The sequence below is a fragment of the Melanaphis sacchari genome, unplaced genomic scaffold, assembly GCF_002803265.2.
Source record: "Melanaphis sacchari strain LSU unplaced genomic scaffold, SCAv2.0 Contig0_pilon_pilon, whole genome shotgun sequence".
Classification (NCBI taxonomy): Eukaryota; Metazoa; Arthropoda; class Insecta; order Hemiptera; family Aphididae; genus Melanaphis; species Melanaphis sacchari.
The window spans coordinates 20,252,225-20,265,625 of record NW_020270366.1 but is presented as its reverse complement, the minus strand read 5'-3'; the positions used below and the strand labels follow the sequence as shown (position 1 = coordinate 20,265,625).

Sequence of the window (13,401 nt, the reverse complement as noted above, 5' to 3'; positions counted from 1 at the left end):
TGGTTCATAGAGGTTACTGATGTCTACAGACTGTTGTCCCAATTGTGATGGTTTTGAATATCCGTGTAAATCAAGTGATTGTTGACCGACTTCCTCTTGTGTTTGTGTAGAAAATGACTCAATTTTTTCAAACTTTTGACTACTTGGCTTTTTTGGTTCATAGAGGTTACTGATGTCTACAGACTGTTGTCCCAATTGTGATGGTTTTGAATATCCGTGTAAATCAAGTGATTGTTGACCGACTTCCTCTTGTGTCTGTGTTGAAAATCGATTGATATTAACTGGTACTCGTTGACTGACTGAGGAAAGATTTGTGTTAGTTTGTTGTTTATAACCTTGATTTATTTTTGAAGTACTAGTTATCCCCTCATCACAGTTAATTGGATCTTTGGTATTAAGGCCTAATGAATTGCCTTTAAGCGAACCAGTGGTTTCTAATGATTGGTTATTATTATTTAATACTTGAGAATTAATTGGGCTGTTTGGATTTAATGCGTATTTTTGGTTGTTAAAAAATGTGTTGTAACCATTAAATTTTTCTGTTTCTTGTGTTAATTTTTGAGGTAAATATATATTTTTCTCAGTTGTATTGGCCTTAATTAATGTTGGTTGAATACCAACTACACTAGATGATGAATATTCTTTTCTGAAACTTTTTGAATATCCATTTGGAAGTTGTTTTGTTTCTTCGAATTCTGTTATATGACCATTTTGTCCATCATTATTGGTAACAATTTCTTTCTTTACCTGAGTAACAATGTTTCCATTCTGGTCTCTGAATGTTGATGTAACTCCAGGTATATTTGTCAAACTTTGATCTACTGTTGATTTAAAATTTGATTTGATTCCTATATTTCCTGTATTAGCAGGTATTGATTGTCCTTGATAATTTTGGAAAGATCCATATAAACTTGATTCTCCATTTGATAGTTGTTCACTATTGTAATATTTTTCTGTGTTTGATGGTTTTTGAACAAATGTAGTAGGTTGAGGTCCTTTTACGCTAGATGATGAATATTCTTTTCTGAAACTTTTTGAATATCCATTTGGAAGTTGTTTTGTTTCTTCGAATTCTGTTACATGACCATTTTGTCCATCATTATTGGTAACAATTTCTTTTTTTACCTGAGTAACAATGTTTCCATTTTGGTCTCTGAATGTTGATGTAACTCCGGGTATATTTGTCAAACTTTGATCTACTGTTGATTTAAAATTTGATTTGATTCCTATATTTCCTATATTAGCAGGTATTGATTGTCCTTGATAATTTTGAAAAGATCCATATGAACTTGATTCTCCATTTAATAGTTGTTCACTATTGTAATATTTTTCTGTGTTAGATGGTTTTTGAACAAATGTAGTTGTTTGAGGTCCTGTTACGCTAGATGAAGAATATTCTTTTTTGAAACTTTTCGTATATCCATTTGGATGTTGTTTACTCTCTCGAATTTCAAATGCATGAGAGCTGTGGCCATTTTCTTTATTAAAAGTTTCTTTTTTTACCTGAGTTACAAGATTCCCATTTTGATCTCTATATGTTGTGGTAATACCTGGAATATTTTTCAAGCTTTGTTCAATTGCTGAATCAGTTTGTAAGTTAAATTTGGTTTCCGCATTTCCAAAATCTTGGTTAGAAGGAAATGAAGATTCATGTTGTAATGATAAACTGCTTTGTTGATAGTCAGATGAAGTTGTTTTTAATCCATTTAATATTGGACTGCCATTGATTGATAAACCAAGACATAACAGCAAATATAATTTGCAAATCTGTAAAGTTAATCATTTTTTTTTTTTTTTTTAATAAACATATAATTAAAATGTATAATATTACATTAATCAATAAATTATATTAATACTTACTTTAAACATTGTTTGCATTTTTTTTCAAATTTATTTTTACTAATAAACTTGAAAGAATTTTTGCTATATTAAACACTATTCACATAGACTTGATTGCACAAAGTTTATTTTTCGAATGATACAAGTTAAATAAACTGCATGAATTTATATAATACGCTGATATGTTTATTTGTCAAAGACTAAAAACCCAATAAATAATAATCAAGAGTTACGAGGAAATAGAAAATAGTATTGTTTAGACCCTGAACTGTTATAGATAACCTTAACCCCAAAGTTGTCTGAGAACTATATTTCGTACATAGTCCACTCAATTATAAATAACAATAATACATTAATAATTTTCATTATTTTTATGTTGATACTATTTCTTTTGTTACTTATTTAATGATTTTATTCATAGATAAAAATTGGGTCACATGTTATAGTGGGAATTTTTATTTGTCTAATATTTCAAAAAAAAAAAAAAGATTCTTGTGGAAGTCATTGAAAATATTTCATGTATTTCTTTATTTAATCTTTGCCTATAATTGAACATTTTTAAAAAGTTAATCTATAAGCCACAATTGAATAAGAAAATTTATAGTTACACAATTATAAATTTATATTCATTATTGTAGTTTTGAAAATCTGTATCTGCCTATTAATTATTTTAATTTTTATAAAAAACTTAAAAGTTTAAAAATCATTTTAGGAAACAGCTGTATTTAGAATTTGATTACAATAATAATTCATCAGTGCTCTGTAATTATTAAAGTGAGATTAATGTTTGTTGACAAAATAAATATTACTATATATTTTTATAAAATATAAATCTAAACCCTAAAGTTATTGATTTGTAATTACTTTTTTTAATTTTTTTATTATATATTTGTATTAATTGAAAATGTATTTTTATAATCTTAACTAATTAGAATTTTGTTATAAGAAAAAAAATTAAATTTTAATTTTTTTAATTTTTATCATATATGATAATTATTAATTAATGTTAATTTAATACTTTTATAACAAATATTCAATTTGCATATCTGATTTATGCTCTTATTAAACAATAAAATATTAACAGTAGATTATTTGAGTATTTAAGTTTATTAATTTGATATAGTAATATAAATAAATATATAAGCCTTAAGACCTTGATCAAAATCTTTTTTAAGAAACACAATTTTCCCGATATGTGTAGTTGATTTTATTTAATAAAAAAATGACCTTAATGACTTTGATTTAATTTTTTGTCCTTGTATTAAATTATTACGATTACATTTTATCTACATGAAATGTATTTGTTTTGTTTAGCCTTTAAATGAAAATGTAAAATCCCAAGTTTCAGTTAAAATGATAATGTTTTAAAGTGAATACAATTTAATCTTCAATGGTATTACCTTGAACTCATGTCTTGGGATTTTTCATTTTAGAAACCTTTAACAACTGTTCGTTTTTTCAATCGGCAAGATTATTATACTGTCCATGGTCAAGATGCTATTTTTGCTGCTAAAGACTTTTACAAGACAAATCATTCAATAAAAATTATTGGGTCAGGTAATAGTTCTAATACCTAATCAGTTATTAATAAATATTAAATAAAGAAATTTAAATTTATTAATTTAGATGATGATACACTGGAATCATTGATATTCAATAAAGCCAATTTCGAAGCATATATAAAACAACTGTTGTTGGTCAATCATTACAAAGTAGAAATTTTTGTCAACAAAGCTGGAAAATGGGCTCTAGATTATAAGGTACAACTATTTTTAATAATTTTACTTTGTAATATCTTAACATTTTACTAATGCAATTTAATATTTTAGGGTTCACCTGGTAACTTATCTCAGTTTGAAGATCTACTATTTGGAAATGTAGAACAAATTGAAGCAAATGTAGTTATTGCCTTAAAGCTAAGCCCAGATTTCAGAAATAACAAGGTTTAACTTACTATATACAAACAACTTTATGCTCTGTAATATTTCTGATAAGAACAGTATTTTTTACCTTTATTTTAAATATTTTAGTTGATTGGATTAGGAGCAGTAGATACAGTAGAAAATAAATTTCAACTAAGTGAATTTACTGATGATGAATATTTTTCTCACACTGAATCAATAATAATTAAAATTTCACCAAAAGAATGCATTCTTATGATCGATGGTAGCAATCCTGACGTGGAACAATTGAAAAAAGTAGTTGAGCGTTGTGGAGTGCTTGTGACAATGAAAAAGAAATCTGATTTTGGAATCGATACATTGATACAAGATTTAAACAAGCTTATTATGTTCAAAGAAGGACAACAACCAAATGCCCATACTTTACCTCAATTACAACTTGAAATTGCTTCTGCTGCAATAGCTGCAGTTATAAAATATCTCGAAGTATGTTTTAATTATAATTTCTGGGTTACACTTTTTTAAACCTTACATATTTATAATTTACAAATGTTTGTCCAAAACTTCATTTTTATATATTGACTCAACTCCATAAAATATACTTTAGAATAAGAAACTTAAAAATACATATTTTTATTAAAAAAAAGTAAAAATACTATTTTTAGAAAAATATTTTTTAATGACTTATAATTATGAAAGAAAAAGTACTTTCTATAACTTAAATAGTTTTTGAAACAATGAATATATTACATTGGACACCCATCAGTGTATGAAAAAAGCGTATTTAATATTTCACAATGGTATAATATTAATAATAAATTACAGCTATTATCTGATTCGGATAACTTAAATCAATTCACTGTTGATAATTTGGGATACGACAAATTTGTTCATTTAGATAGTGCTGGTGTTCAAGCACTTAACTTATTTTCTAATTCTGGTTCTATGTCTAAAAATGATTCTATTCTTGGAATTTTTAATAAATGTCGCTCACCGCATGGGCAAAGGTTAGTTGTATTTTTTTTTTTGCACTAATTTAACATTAAACCATAAATACACAATAAATTTAACATTAAAGTAATCCAATGTTTAGATTGTTAACTCAATGGATCAGACAGCCATTGAGAGATTTAAATAAAATTAATGAACGTTTGGACATTGTTGAAACTCTTGTTACGGATACAGATATTCGACAACAACTATATGATCAACATTTACGCACAATACCTGATCTTCAAGCTCTCATGCGCAAGATTCAAAGAAAAAAAGCTAACCTACAAGACTGTTATAGGTAGATAACAAAAAAAATTGTTTGATAAAATAAAGTCAATAATTATTATATTTGTTAAATTTTATATTCTGTATAATTTTTATTATTGTATAATTTAGGATATATCAAGCAATACAAAAGCTTCCAGACCTTGTGCAAACACTGAGCAATTCAGATGATAAAACTCTGAACAGTGTTATTACAACTCCATTAAAAGAACTTGTCAATGACATGAATCAATATCAGGCCATGATTGAGGAGACAATTGATTTAAAACTAGTTGAACGAGGCGAGTTTCTCATTCAGTCTGGTTTTGATGACGAATTACAAGAAATGAGAAATCAAATGGATGACTATGAAACAAAAATGAAATCAAATTTAACCAAAACTAGTGGAGCATTAGGAATTTCTGTGAAATTGGATTCAAATTCACAATATGGATTTTTCTATAAAGTGTTGTTAAAAGTAATTTACTGTTTATGGTTCTATTAATATTTAAATATAATTATTAATTTTCAAATACCTATATTATAGGATGCTAAGACTGTTTCAAATAATAAATCGTACGAAGTTCTAGATACCACTAAAGGTGGAGGTATGCGTTTTCGATCATCTAAACTAACAGAGCTTAATACTGAATACCAGAATATACATAAAAACTATTTGGAACATCAAAAATCTATTGTAGTTGAAGTTATCCAAACAGCTAGTATGAAGAACTTTAAATTTTAAAAATACCTCCCTCCTAATCACTTGTTAATCATTGATAATATGTAGGTAGTTACAATGCCACCATACTGAACCTAAGTCGAACTTTGGCACAGTTGGATGTTTTGACAAGCTTTTCTATGCTGGCAGCGAGTTCTTTACGTCCATATGTAAGACCAAATTTACATCCACAAGGTCATGGTCTGTTAGACTTAAAACAAGTGAGGCATCCATGTGTTGAGTTACAAGATTCAGTGTCTTATATACCTAATGATGCTTATTTTGAACAAGGTAATAAAATACAGTGGACATATATATATAAAGTACTCATTTTATTATTGGCATAATATAATGTATTTTATTATATTTTTATGAATTCAATTTCAGGAAAATGCACATTTAATGTAATAACTGGTCCAAATATGGGTGGAAAAAGTACTTACATTAGAAGTGTTGCTGTGGCCATTTTTATGGCACACATGGGAAGTTTTGTACCTTGTGATGCTGCAGAAATTAGTGTGGTTGATGCTATTTTAGCTCGAGTTGGAGCAAATGATTCTCAAATAAAAGGATTATCTACATTTATGGTTGAAATGATAGAGACTGTTTCTATACTCAAAGTGTGTAACCCGTAAATTAAATGTAAATCTTAAAAAATGTGTAAACTTAATTTACTTTATGTTATCAATATAGAGAGCTACTTCAGAATCATTAGTGATAATTGACGAATTAGGTAGAGGTACATCGACTTATGAGGGTTGTGGGATTGCATGTGCTATTGCAGAGTAAGTGAGAAATGTGTTTTATTTTTTCTAAATAAAGTGCTAATTTTATAGTAAAGTGATTAAAAACAATAAATAAAAATTTAAGATTAAATTTGAGAAAGTTATTTCATATTTTAGACGTTTAGCTGCTGAAACCAAAGCATTTACATTATTTGCAACTCATTTCCATGAGTTAACTAAACTCCAGGAGACCATACCAACAATCACCAATAAACACGTCTCTGCTGTTACTACAGATGATAGTCTAACGCTTTTGTATCAAGTACAACCAGGATCATGTGATAAAAGTTTTGGTATTCATGTTGCTGCTATGGCAAAATTTCCAAAAAATGTTATTCAAGTATCTATTCATTCCATTATAATAAAAAATTTTAATTTTCTTGTAATAAATAATAATTTTTCGTGTCTTTAAACCATTAGGACGCTGTTAAAAAGCTTGCTTTGTTAGAGAGTTTTCAAAACAACCAAATAACAGAAGATAATCAAAAAGTAGTTTTAAAATACTATTTATAAAAAAAACTAGTGTTTACAAATTTTATCATTTTTCAGGAAATCAATGAAGCTGATAAAGAAAAATTTCTCATGGAATGCAAACGTTGTGCGCAAGAGTGTACTTCATCCGACGATGAGTTGTTTAAACGTATTAAAAAACTGAGAACTGAGTTCCTATAATATTAGTATTACATTTATCGATTACAATTTCATATATTTTATACATACATATCTAGTAAGTTAATAAATCATTTTCAATTTTTTTCATAATTCATTTTGGTAAAGATTTAATAATGTTTTGTTACTGACATTAAACATATTTGTTACTAATCAATTAATTTTTATAGTTATAATTTTTGAATACATAAACAGTTATTTGAACAAAACTTGTAATTTATTAATTTTATTTAATGTTGATCAATTTAAATAGATTATTATTTTAGTAATATGGAAACAGTTAAAATGAATTTGTATTATTATGAAGTCATTATCTCAATAGTATTAAATACATAATATTATTAATTTTCCCAGAGTTAAAATACAAATAATAAGTTCAAATTAAAATACACAAAAAATAATTTTTGTTCGGAACCTACTAACTACAAAAATCTTTATTATTTATTTATTTATATTTTTTTGTAATTATTAAGGTGTATTTGGAGGGGGAGAATAATTTTTCAATATAAAAGATTTTTTTTTCTTTTTAAATTATATTATACTTATGTATTTAAAATAATGGAACACAATCTTTAATTGTTATAAAAATCTTAAGTAATCATAAAATAAATGTTGGTGATCTAGTTATTATAGGTAGAATATTCTACGAATCAAAATGTTAATGAATATATAATATTATTAACAAAACGATTAGAAAAATGTTGTCCTAAACATGAATAATATAAATTTATTGTTGCAGATGACTAACCTAATCGTGATAAAATAGATTGGTAAATTGCAAAACTTAAATCAAATGTATAAGTGACCTTTTAATACTTTACCCATAGATTACAATGAAGTACATGATGTAGTATTATAAATATATTATATCATTTTATGTCTATTATTATTATTTTATAGTATGCATCATTGATACACTTGGAACAATTTATAATTCATTATATTTTACTTAAGTTTTTTTTGGCCTTACCACTCAAAATTTTAATTAAAAGCATCTTATTAAAGGTCCTCAGTAAAAGTTACAAAATTAAAAACATTAAATTTGTAATTTTTTAGTGCAATATAGAAATTTGATGTGTGATTTAATTATCAATATTAACATATTTCTATGTTTTATATTTTAATGGTAGATATCTGCAAAAATATCCAAAACACAGATGAGGATATATTTTAGTTAAGTTTTTGTTAGTTCATTTTATTGTTCAACGAAGTTCCCTTCTCAAAAATACTATCGGATTTCTTATTTCTGCAATATTTTGTTGAAAATTTTTTGAGATTCTAATGTCAAACAATAATAAAAATTCTTGTTTTAAACTAATATTAATAATACCTAGTTTATCGTAAGACATTAAAGCATTGGGCCAATTTTTTAAAAGGACGATAAAAAAAGATAAAAATATAGGTACCAATAGATAAAAATCCTATAGCCTTATTGACAATTGATTAAATTATAATTAATAACTAATAAATGGTAAGTGATATACTGAATACATTCCTATTTGGTAGATACAAATTTATTTGATATAACTAAACCCGTATTATTAAGGATTTTAATCCTTTGTACACAAAGTTTAATAGTTAAGATAATAATTTATAGAGAAAACAGTATTTGTTTAAATTTCAATTTCTATATATATGCACCAACATTTTCAAAAATATCATGTCCTTAACGATTTATCTACACAGTGGTTTCATTTGAAAAAAAAATAGATTTTACTAGGGGCGGAGTGGCCCACCAAGATGCTGGGAAAAAATCTCGGTGGCCTGGAAACTAAATGACCCGTTGGCCTGAAGTATAGATAGAAAAAAAAACCATGAAAATAGTGTAAAATAATGTAAGAAGTATATTTATCTATACACGAAAACGAAATAGTATTAACAATTTAATTAATAATCATTTTTATATTTTGAATATGCCGTCAGGTTATTATACCGTCACATTATAGTATATACGATATACCGGCCCACGTTAATACAGTACACACTGACTATATCGTCTATATCTATTTTTATAAATTCCGCTGAAGTTTTACAATTCAATAATATACCTTATAGCCTCGCGATTATCGAGGCAAATATACATTTTCTCATTATTTTGTCATCACTCATCAGAGTAACAGAATAGGTACCTACTATATGATGGACTAGTAGAGTAAATACTTTTATACTACATTTATATTTCAAGTATTTCATACCTACGTTTTAAAAAGTTTTTAAACATTAAATTCATTTCAATACTAAATGTTTTTCGATTTTCCTCGAGACGAGTGATAACAAGAAAAGGAAAGGCGATGCTTAAAGTGATAAAAAGTTATTGATGCAAAGTGGAAAACAATGTATGAAATTAGATTCATATTATTGCGAAAGAAATTTACCTAAACTTTTAACAAATACTGAAAATATCTGATCATTATGATTTATTATTTAAAACCGATCATATTATTAACATAATATATTATATAAAAACATTTAAAAAATTATTAAATTTTGGTTACCTATTTTAGATTTAAAATTGTTTTTTAATAGTTTTATCAATAGAATACATACCTATGCAATGGATTTTTATATTTGATATTTACTTACATACATTTAAATATAAAATGCATTACATACATAACTAAAATAAAGTTTCTATTCAAGAGATGAAAAAGTTGAATGGCCTAGAGGAAATTTATTTTCCTGGCCTGAATTTTTTTCCCACTCCGCCCCTGGATTTTGCCACAAGACACTTCGAACGATAAAAAAAATCGAAGCATCTGAATATATAGTCATTAATTAAGTACCAGCGTCCAGCTGTGGACTTAAAAATTCCAAAAATCATAATTTGAATAAATGCATAACTTATTTATTTTAAAGAGTAAAAGATCGTTGAACATGTTTGATGTGAATCACCTTGTATCAATATCATTTAATTTTAATTCAAATATAATAATTATCATTCACTACGAAGTACGAACTGTGATAAATACTATTTAAACTGAATCGTATCGCTGATGTATTGTTTTTAAATTAAATAACCTAATTAATAATAATTGTTATAATAAAATAGAAATGAGTACCTAAATAATATTGCGATTAATATAAATTAATAGTATAATAGTTCATGAGTAAAGAATAAAACAATTGTTTCTTCGTTGAAAAAGTAAAACCAACATAAATATAAAATGGCTTATCCGCTTACAGATCGTAGACTATATTTATATATATATATATATATATTAATATTTAATATATAAATTATGATTTCACATTATTTTCATTTCACTCCATCCTCAAGAGTTGGAAGAAAACACAAACAGTATAGGCACATATGGACAATATGTTTTTAAAATAGTGTATTTTTATGATAAATATTGTTAGATTATTTTTATCTTATTGTTTGAAAGAACACAACAGCCCTACGTCAACCATAGTACATAATTATTTACTTTGAGTTATGACAAATATTCAAAACTTATAATCGCTACCTATTTAACTGTAACTATAATGCGTTGCATTCTCGGACCTGCAGCTGGACTAACTCTTAAAGGCTGTCGTCTAAAACATTTAAAATGGTGTAAAATCTTTCGTTTTCCATCCTCTCTATTTCCTTTTGACGTTTCTCTTCTTTTAATTTGTCGTTTTCACTTTGGGCCGTTGTTTGTTTCATTGTAGTGCTCTTTACTTCTTTGTGATACCTAAATTATAAATAAAAAAAATCATAAAAATGATTTGATTTTAAACTTATACTAAATTGAATGTAATTGATATTTTTGACAAATTTAATAAGATTTCCAAACAAATTTTTATAATAATATTAAACTAAAATTTTAACAAAATATATTCGTAATTTTCCCTTTAATAATTTTTAATTTCTTGATTCTTCTTCTCCTATACCGCTCACCCGCCAAAACAAAAGTACCAACTATATTCAATTAACTATCAGAAACCACCATCAAAGTTGATGATCACGAAATTTTTTCAAATAGATAAAGTTGAAACACAAAAATAAAATAAAAACACTTATAATTGTAAAATCAATGCACTCAAAATTTAAAAGTTTTATGCATAATATATTTTCTTACTGTTATTCTCTATTGTATAATAACTTGAAGAAAAAATCGTACATATAAAGTGTTTTAAAAATTCTCATATTGGCAACTTACACAATTTACAGAATGCAGCTAAAATGCAAACAGGAAGGCAAGGCTGCGCTAATCGACAAACTTAAAAGTTAATTTTAGTAACTTATCATGAATTATATATATTTTTATTTTTATGTATTTACTATTGTAAATTTGTCTTACTAATTATGTGCTTTGGCATAAAAAAAAAATTACCTAACTGATTATTAGTTCATTTTTTTTTTTATTGGACTTGTAAATACTATAAGTTAAAAAAAAGGAACTTTCAAAATTTTTAACTTAAATTTAAATTAATTTAAATTTAAAAAATTTAAACATAGCGAGTTTAAGAGATTAAAGTTAACTTGCGTTCATCTTCGCTGAAAATTTGTAGTATAATTTGTACCTAACTATTTTGGAGTTTATTACTTGTATTAACTAATTATAGTATTAATATAGTATTATTAAAGATAGTCGATAATATACCTCGTACGTGGTTTCTCAGATTCTTCTTCAGTTTTATCAAGGAGACGTTTATGGTTTAACAGAATTTTTGTGATAGGGCTGAGTGTAGGCACCTCCCACGAGTCCCACGATTGCTTTGACTTTTTCGTTGATGACCACATTGTCGTACTCGGTATAAACATAGTTGTAGTCTCAGGTTTTGACAAAGATTTGTTGTTCGTCAGTATCCGCTCACTGGAATTATTGTACCTCTCACCTGATAGATTGTTACCATTATCTGGTTTTGGCTGACTAGTTGAACTCAAAAAATCCTCTGTCGAAGGTTTGTTGGCTTGTGGTAATTGATTTAGATCAGTAACAGATGGTGTACTTGGAATCGTTGTCGAACTACTTTTTAAAGTTGGTGGTGGGTGTGTTCTAATATACAAATATAATTACATATTATATTTATTGATGTATTTATACACTTATAGCTAAAATTATGAATAATAATATCATGAAACTATTTTTTTTTAGTGGTACAAAAAATTTGATGTGAAATCGGGCACCGATGTTTTAAATTATTAATGAGGTGGAACACGTTAATTATATCGTAGAATATACTCACAAAATGTATTCATAGTTCCAGTGCTTGATTTGGAAAAAAAATAGAAGGGGGACTCATCGGATGTTTGATAAACGAGTGTTCCACACAAAATTAACCGTCACATTACCGTGAGGGCAAATAGAAGGGGTACGCTAAAAAAAGTTAAAAAAGAAGGGGGACTGACTCCGTCCCCCCACGTCCCCCCCCCCAAAACAAACCCCGGCAAGTCCCCCCCCCCCCCTTATTGGTTATATTATGTTGGATAATAAGTCACGAAAAATGTACGGCTTATTACTCACGAGATATTGTCGTCATATTCATCCACCATACTATCATCAGCAGATATATAATTCGTATTGTCGGTTCTGGCGATCGACGTTAAACTGTATACGATTAAGACGAAGTACAAAATACGTATCTAAAATTATTTATTGCACATTATCATTATTTTTATATTAGTTATTACTTATTACTTATATTATATTGTTATATTATTCTAATATCATTTAATGTAATGTCTATCGTTACAGCAAAACTTTCTCACTTTAGTCGCAATTAATGTTTTCATTTTGACTGTAAAGTTTCTCTGCAAAAACTTGAATGACGTCTTATATATGTTATTTTATCAGGAATCGAAAAATAGGTATTAATTAATTAATATACACTTTCAAGATAATTCAACGCACAATTCAACTGACTGCATCAATATTCAATAACAATAATCGTGCAAACGATGTTGTGGATCTTGACGTGCAGTAATAATGCGTGTAAGTACCTAAAATTGTTGAATAGATATTACGACTATTGATAATTATATCATATTATTATGTTATAATTACAATGATGATACTGTTTCCAAGAAAGAAAATGCACATTATTGTGACACAAAATATAATTGTCATTAAGTCATTAAGTCATTTCGTACTATTAAAATATTGTGACGATAATATTTTGAGGCATTTAAATTATGTTGTAATTACTGGGCAATTAGGCGTACGTATCATGTTTATATAAACAATAAGACATTGATTTTTAATTATTGTAATATTCAAATAATACCAAAAATATAAATTTT

The 13,401-nt window shown here is 26.5% G+C and overlaps 3 protein-coding genes across 6 annotated transcripts in view; 1 reads left to right on the top strand and 2 right to left on the bottom strand.

The window, feature by feature from the left end:
- Positions 1–1,983, bottom strand: part of LOC112597594 (putative uncharacterized protein DDB_G0282133) — a 3,269-nt gene extending 1,286 nt beyond the window's left edge. The window contains exons 1-2 of one of the 2 annotated variants that reach the window (XM_025343712.1): positions 1,861–1,983; positions 91–1,767 (exon numbers count right to left, since the gene is read on the bottom strand). In XM_025343712.1, coding sequence (XP_025199497.1) covers positions 91–1,767; positions 1,861–1,878 — 1,695 coding nt within the window. In that variant the 5' untranslated portion in view covers positions 1,879–1,983. The remainder of the gene's footprint in view (positions 1–90; positions 1,768–1,860) is intronic. The other variant, XM_025343707.1, reaches the window with a different exon arrangement.
- Positions 1–7,215, top strand: part of LOC112597609 (DNA mismatch repair protein Msh2) — an 11,840-nt gene extending 4,625 nt beyond the window's left edge. For all 3 annotated transcript variants that reach the window (XM_025343739.1, XM_025343729.1, XM_025343722.1), the window contains 14 exons: positions 3,273–3,396; positions 3,466–3,599; positions 3,669–3,782; positions 3,870–4,226; positions 4,566–4,747; positions 4,834–5,031; positions 5,130–5,475; positions 5,545–5,719; positions 5,788–6,009; positions 6,106–6,338; positions 6,412–6,503; positions 6,621–6,843; positions 6,924–6,992; positions 7,053–7,215. In XM_025343739.1, the coding sequence (XP_025199524.1) occupies positions 3,273–3,396; positions 3,466–3,599; positions 3,669–3,782; positions 3,870–4,226; positions 4,566–4,747; positions 4,834–5,031; positions 5,130–5,475; positions 5,545–5,719; positions 5,788–6,009; positions 6,106–6,338; positions 6,412–6,503; positions 6,621–6,843; positions 6,924–6,992; positions 7,053–7,175 (2,592 nt within the window). In that variant the 3' untranslated portion in view covers positions 7,176–7,215. The remainder of the gene's footprint in view (positions 1–3,272; positions 3,397–3,465; positions 3,600–3,668; positions 3,783–3,869; positions 4,227–4,565; positions 4,748–4,833; positions 5,032–5,129; positions 5,476–5,544; positions 5,720–5,787; positions 6,010–6,105; positions 6,339–6,411; positions 6,504–6,620; positions 6,844–6,923; positions 6,993–7,052) is intronic.
- A 3,277-nt stretch (positions 7,216–10,492) lies between these two features.
- Positions 10,493–13,059, bottom strand: LOC112594378. Its single transcript, XM_025339138.1, has 4 exons — positions 12,871–13,059; positions 12,626–12,744; positions 11,762–12,157; positions 10,493–10,849 (listed from the first exon to the last, which is right to left on the bottom strand). The coding sequence occupies exons 1-4, from the start codon at positions 12,892–12,894 to the stop codon at positions 10,696–10,698; spliced, it is 693 nt and encodes a 230-aa protein (XP_025194923.1). The 5' UTR covers positions 12,895–13,059; the 3' UTR covers positions 10,493–10,695.
- Between the last annotated feature and the right edge of the window lie 342 nt (positions 13,060–13,401).

What these genes read in the sequence shown, in the direction of transcription:
- LOC112594378 (XM_025339138.1), bottom strand. Translation starts at nt 12,894, where the DNA reads ATGAAAACATTAATTGCGACTAAA. An exon ending in GAATATGACGACAATATCTC is followed by an intron (nt 12,158 to 12,625) that starts GTGAGTAATAAG and finishes TTTGTATATTAG; the next exon opens with AACACACCCACCACCAACTT. An exon ending in TCTGAGAAACCACGTACGAG is followed by an intron (nt 10,850 to 11,761) that starts GTATATTATCGA and finishes TTTATAATTTAG; the next exon opens with GTATCACAAAGAAGTAAAGA.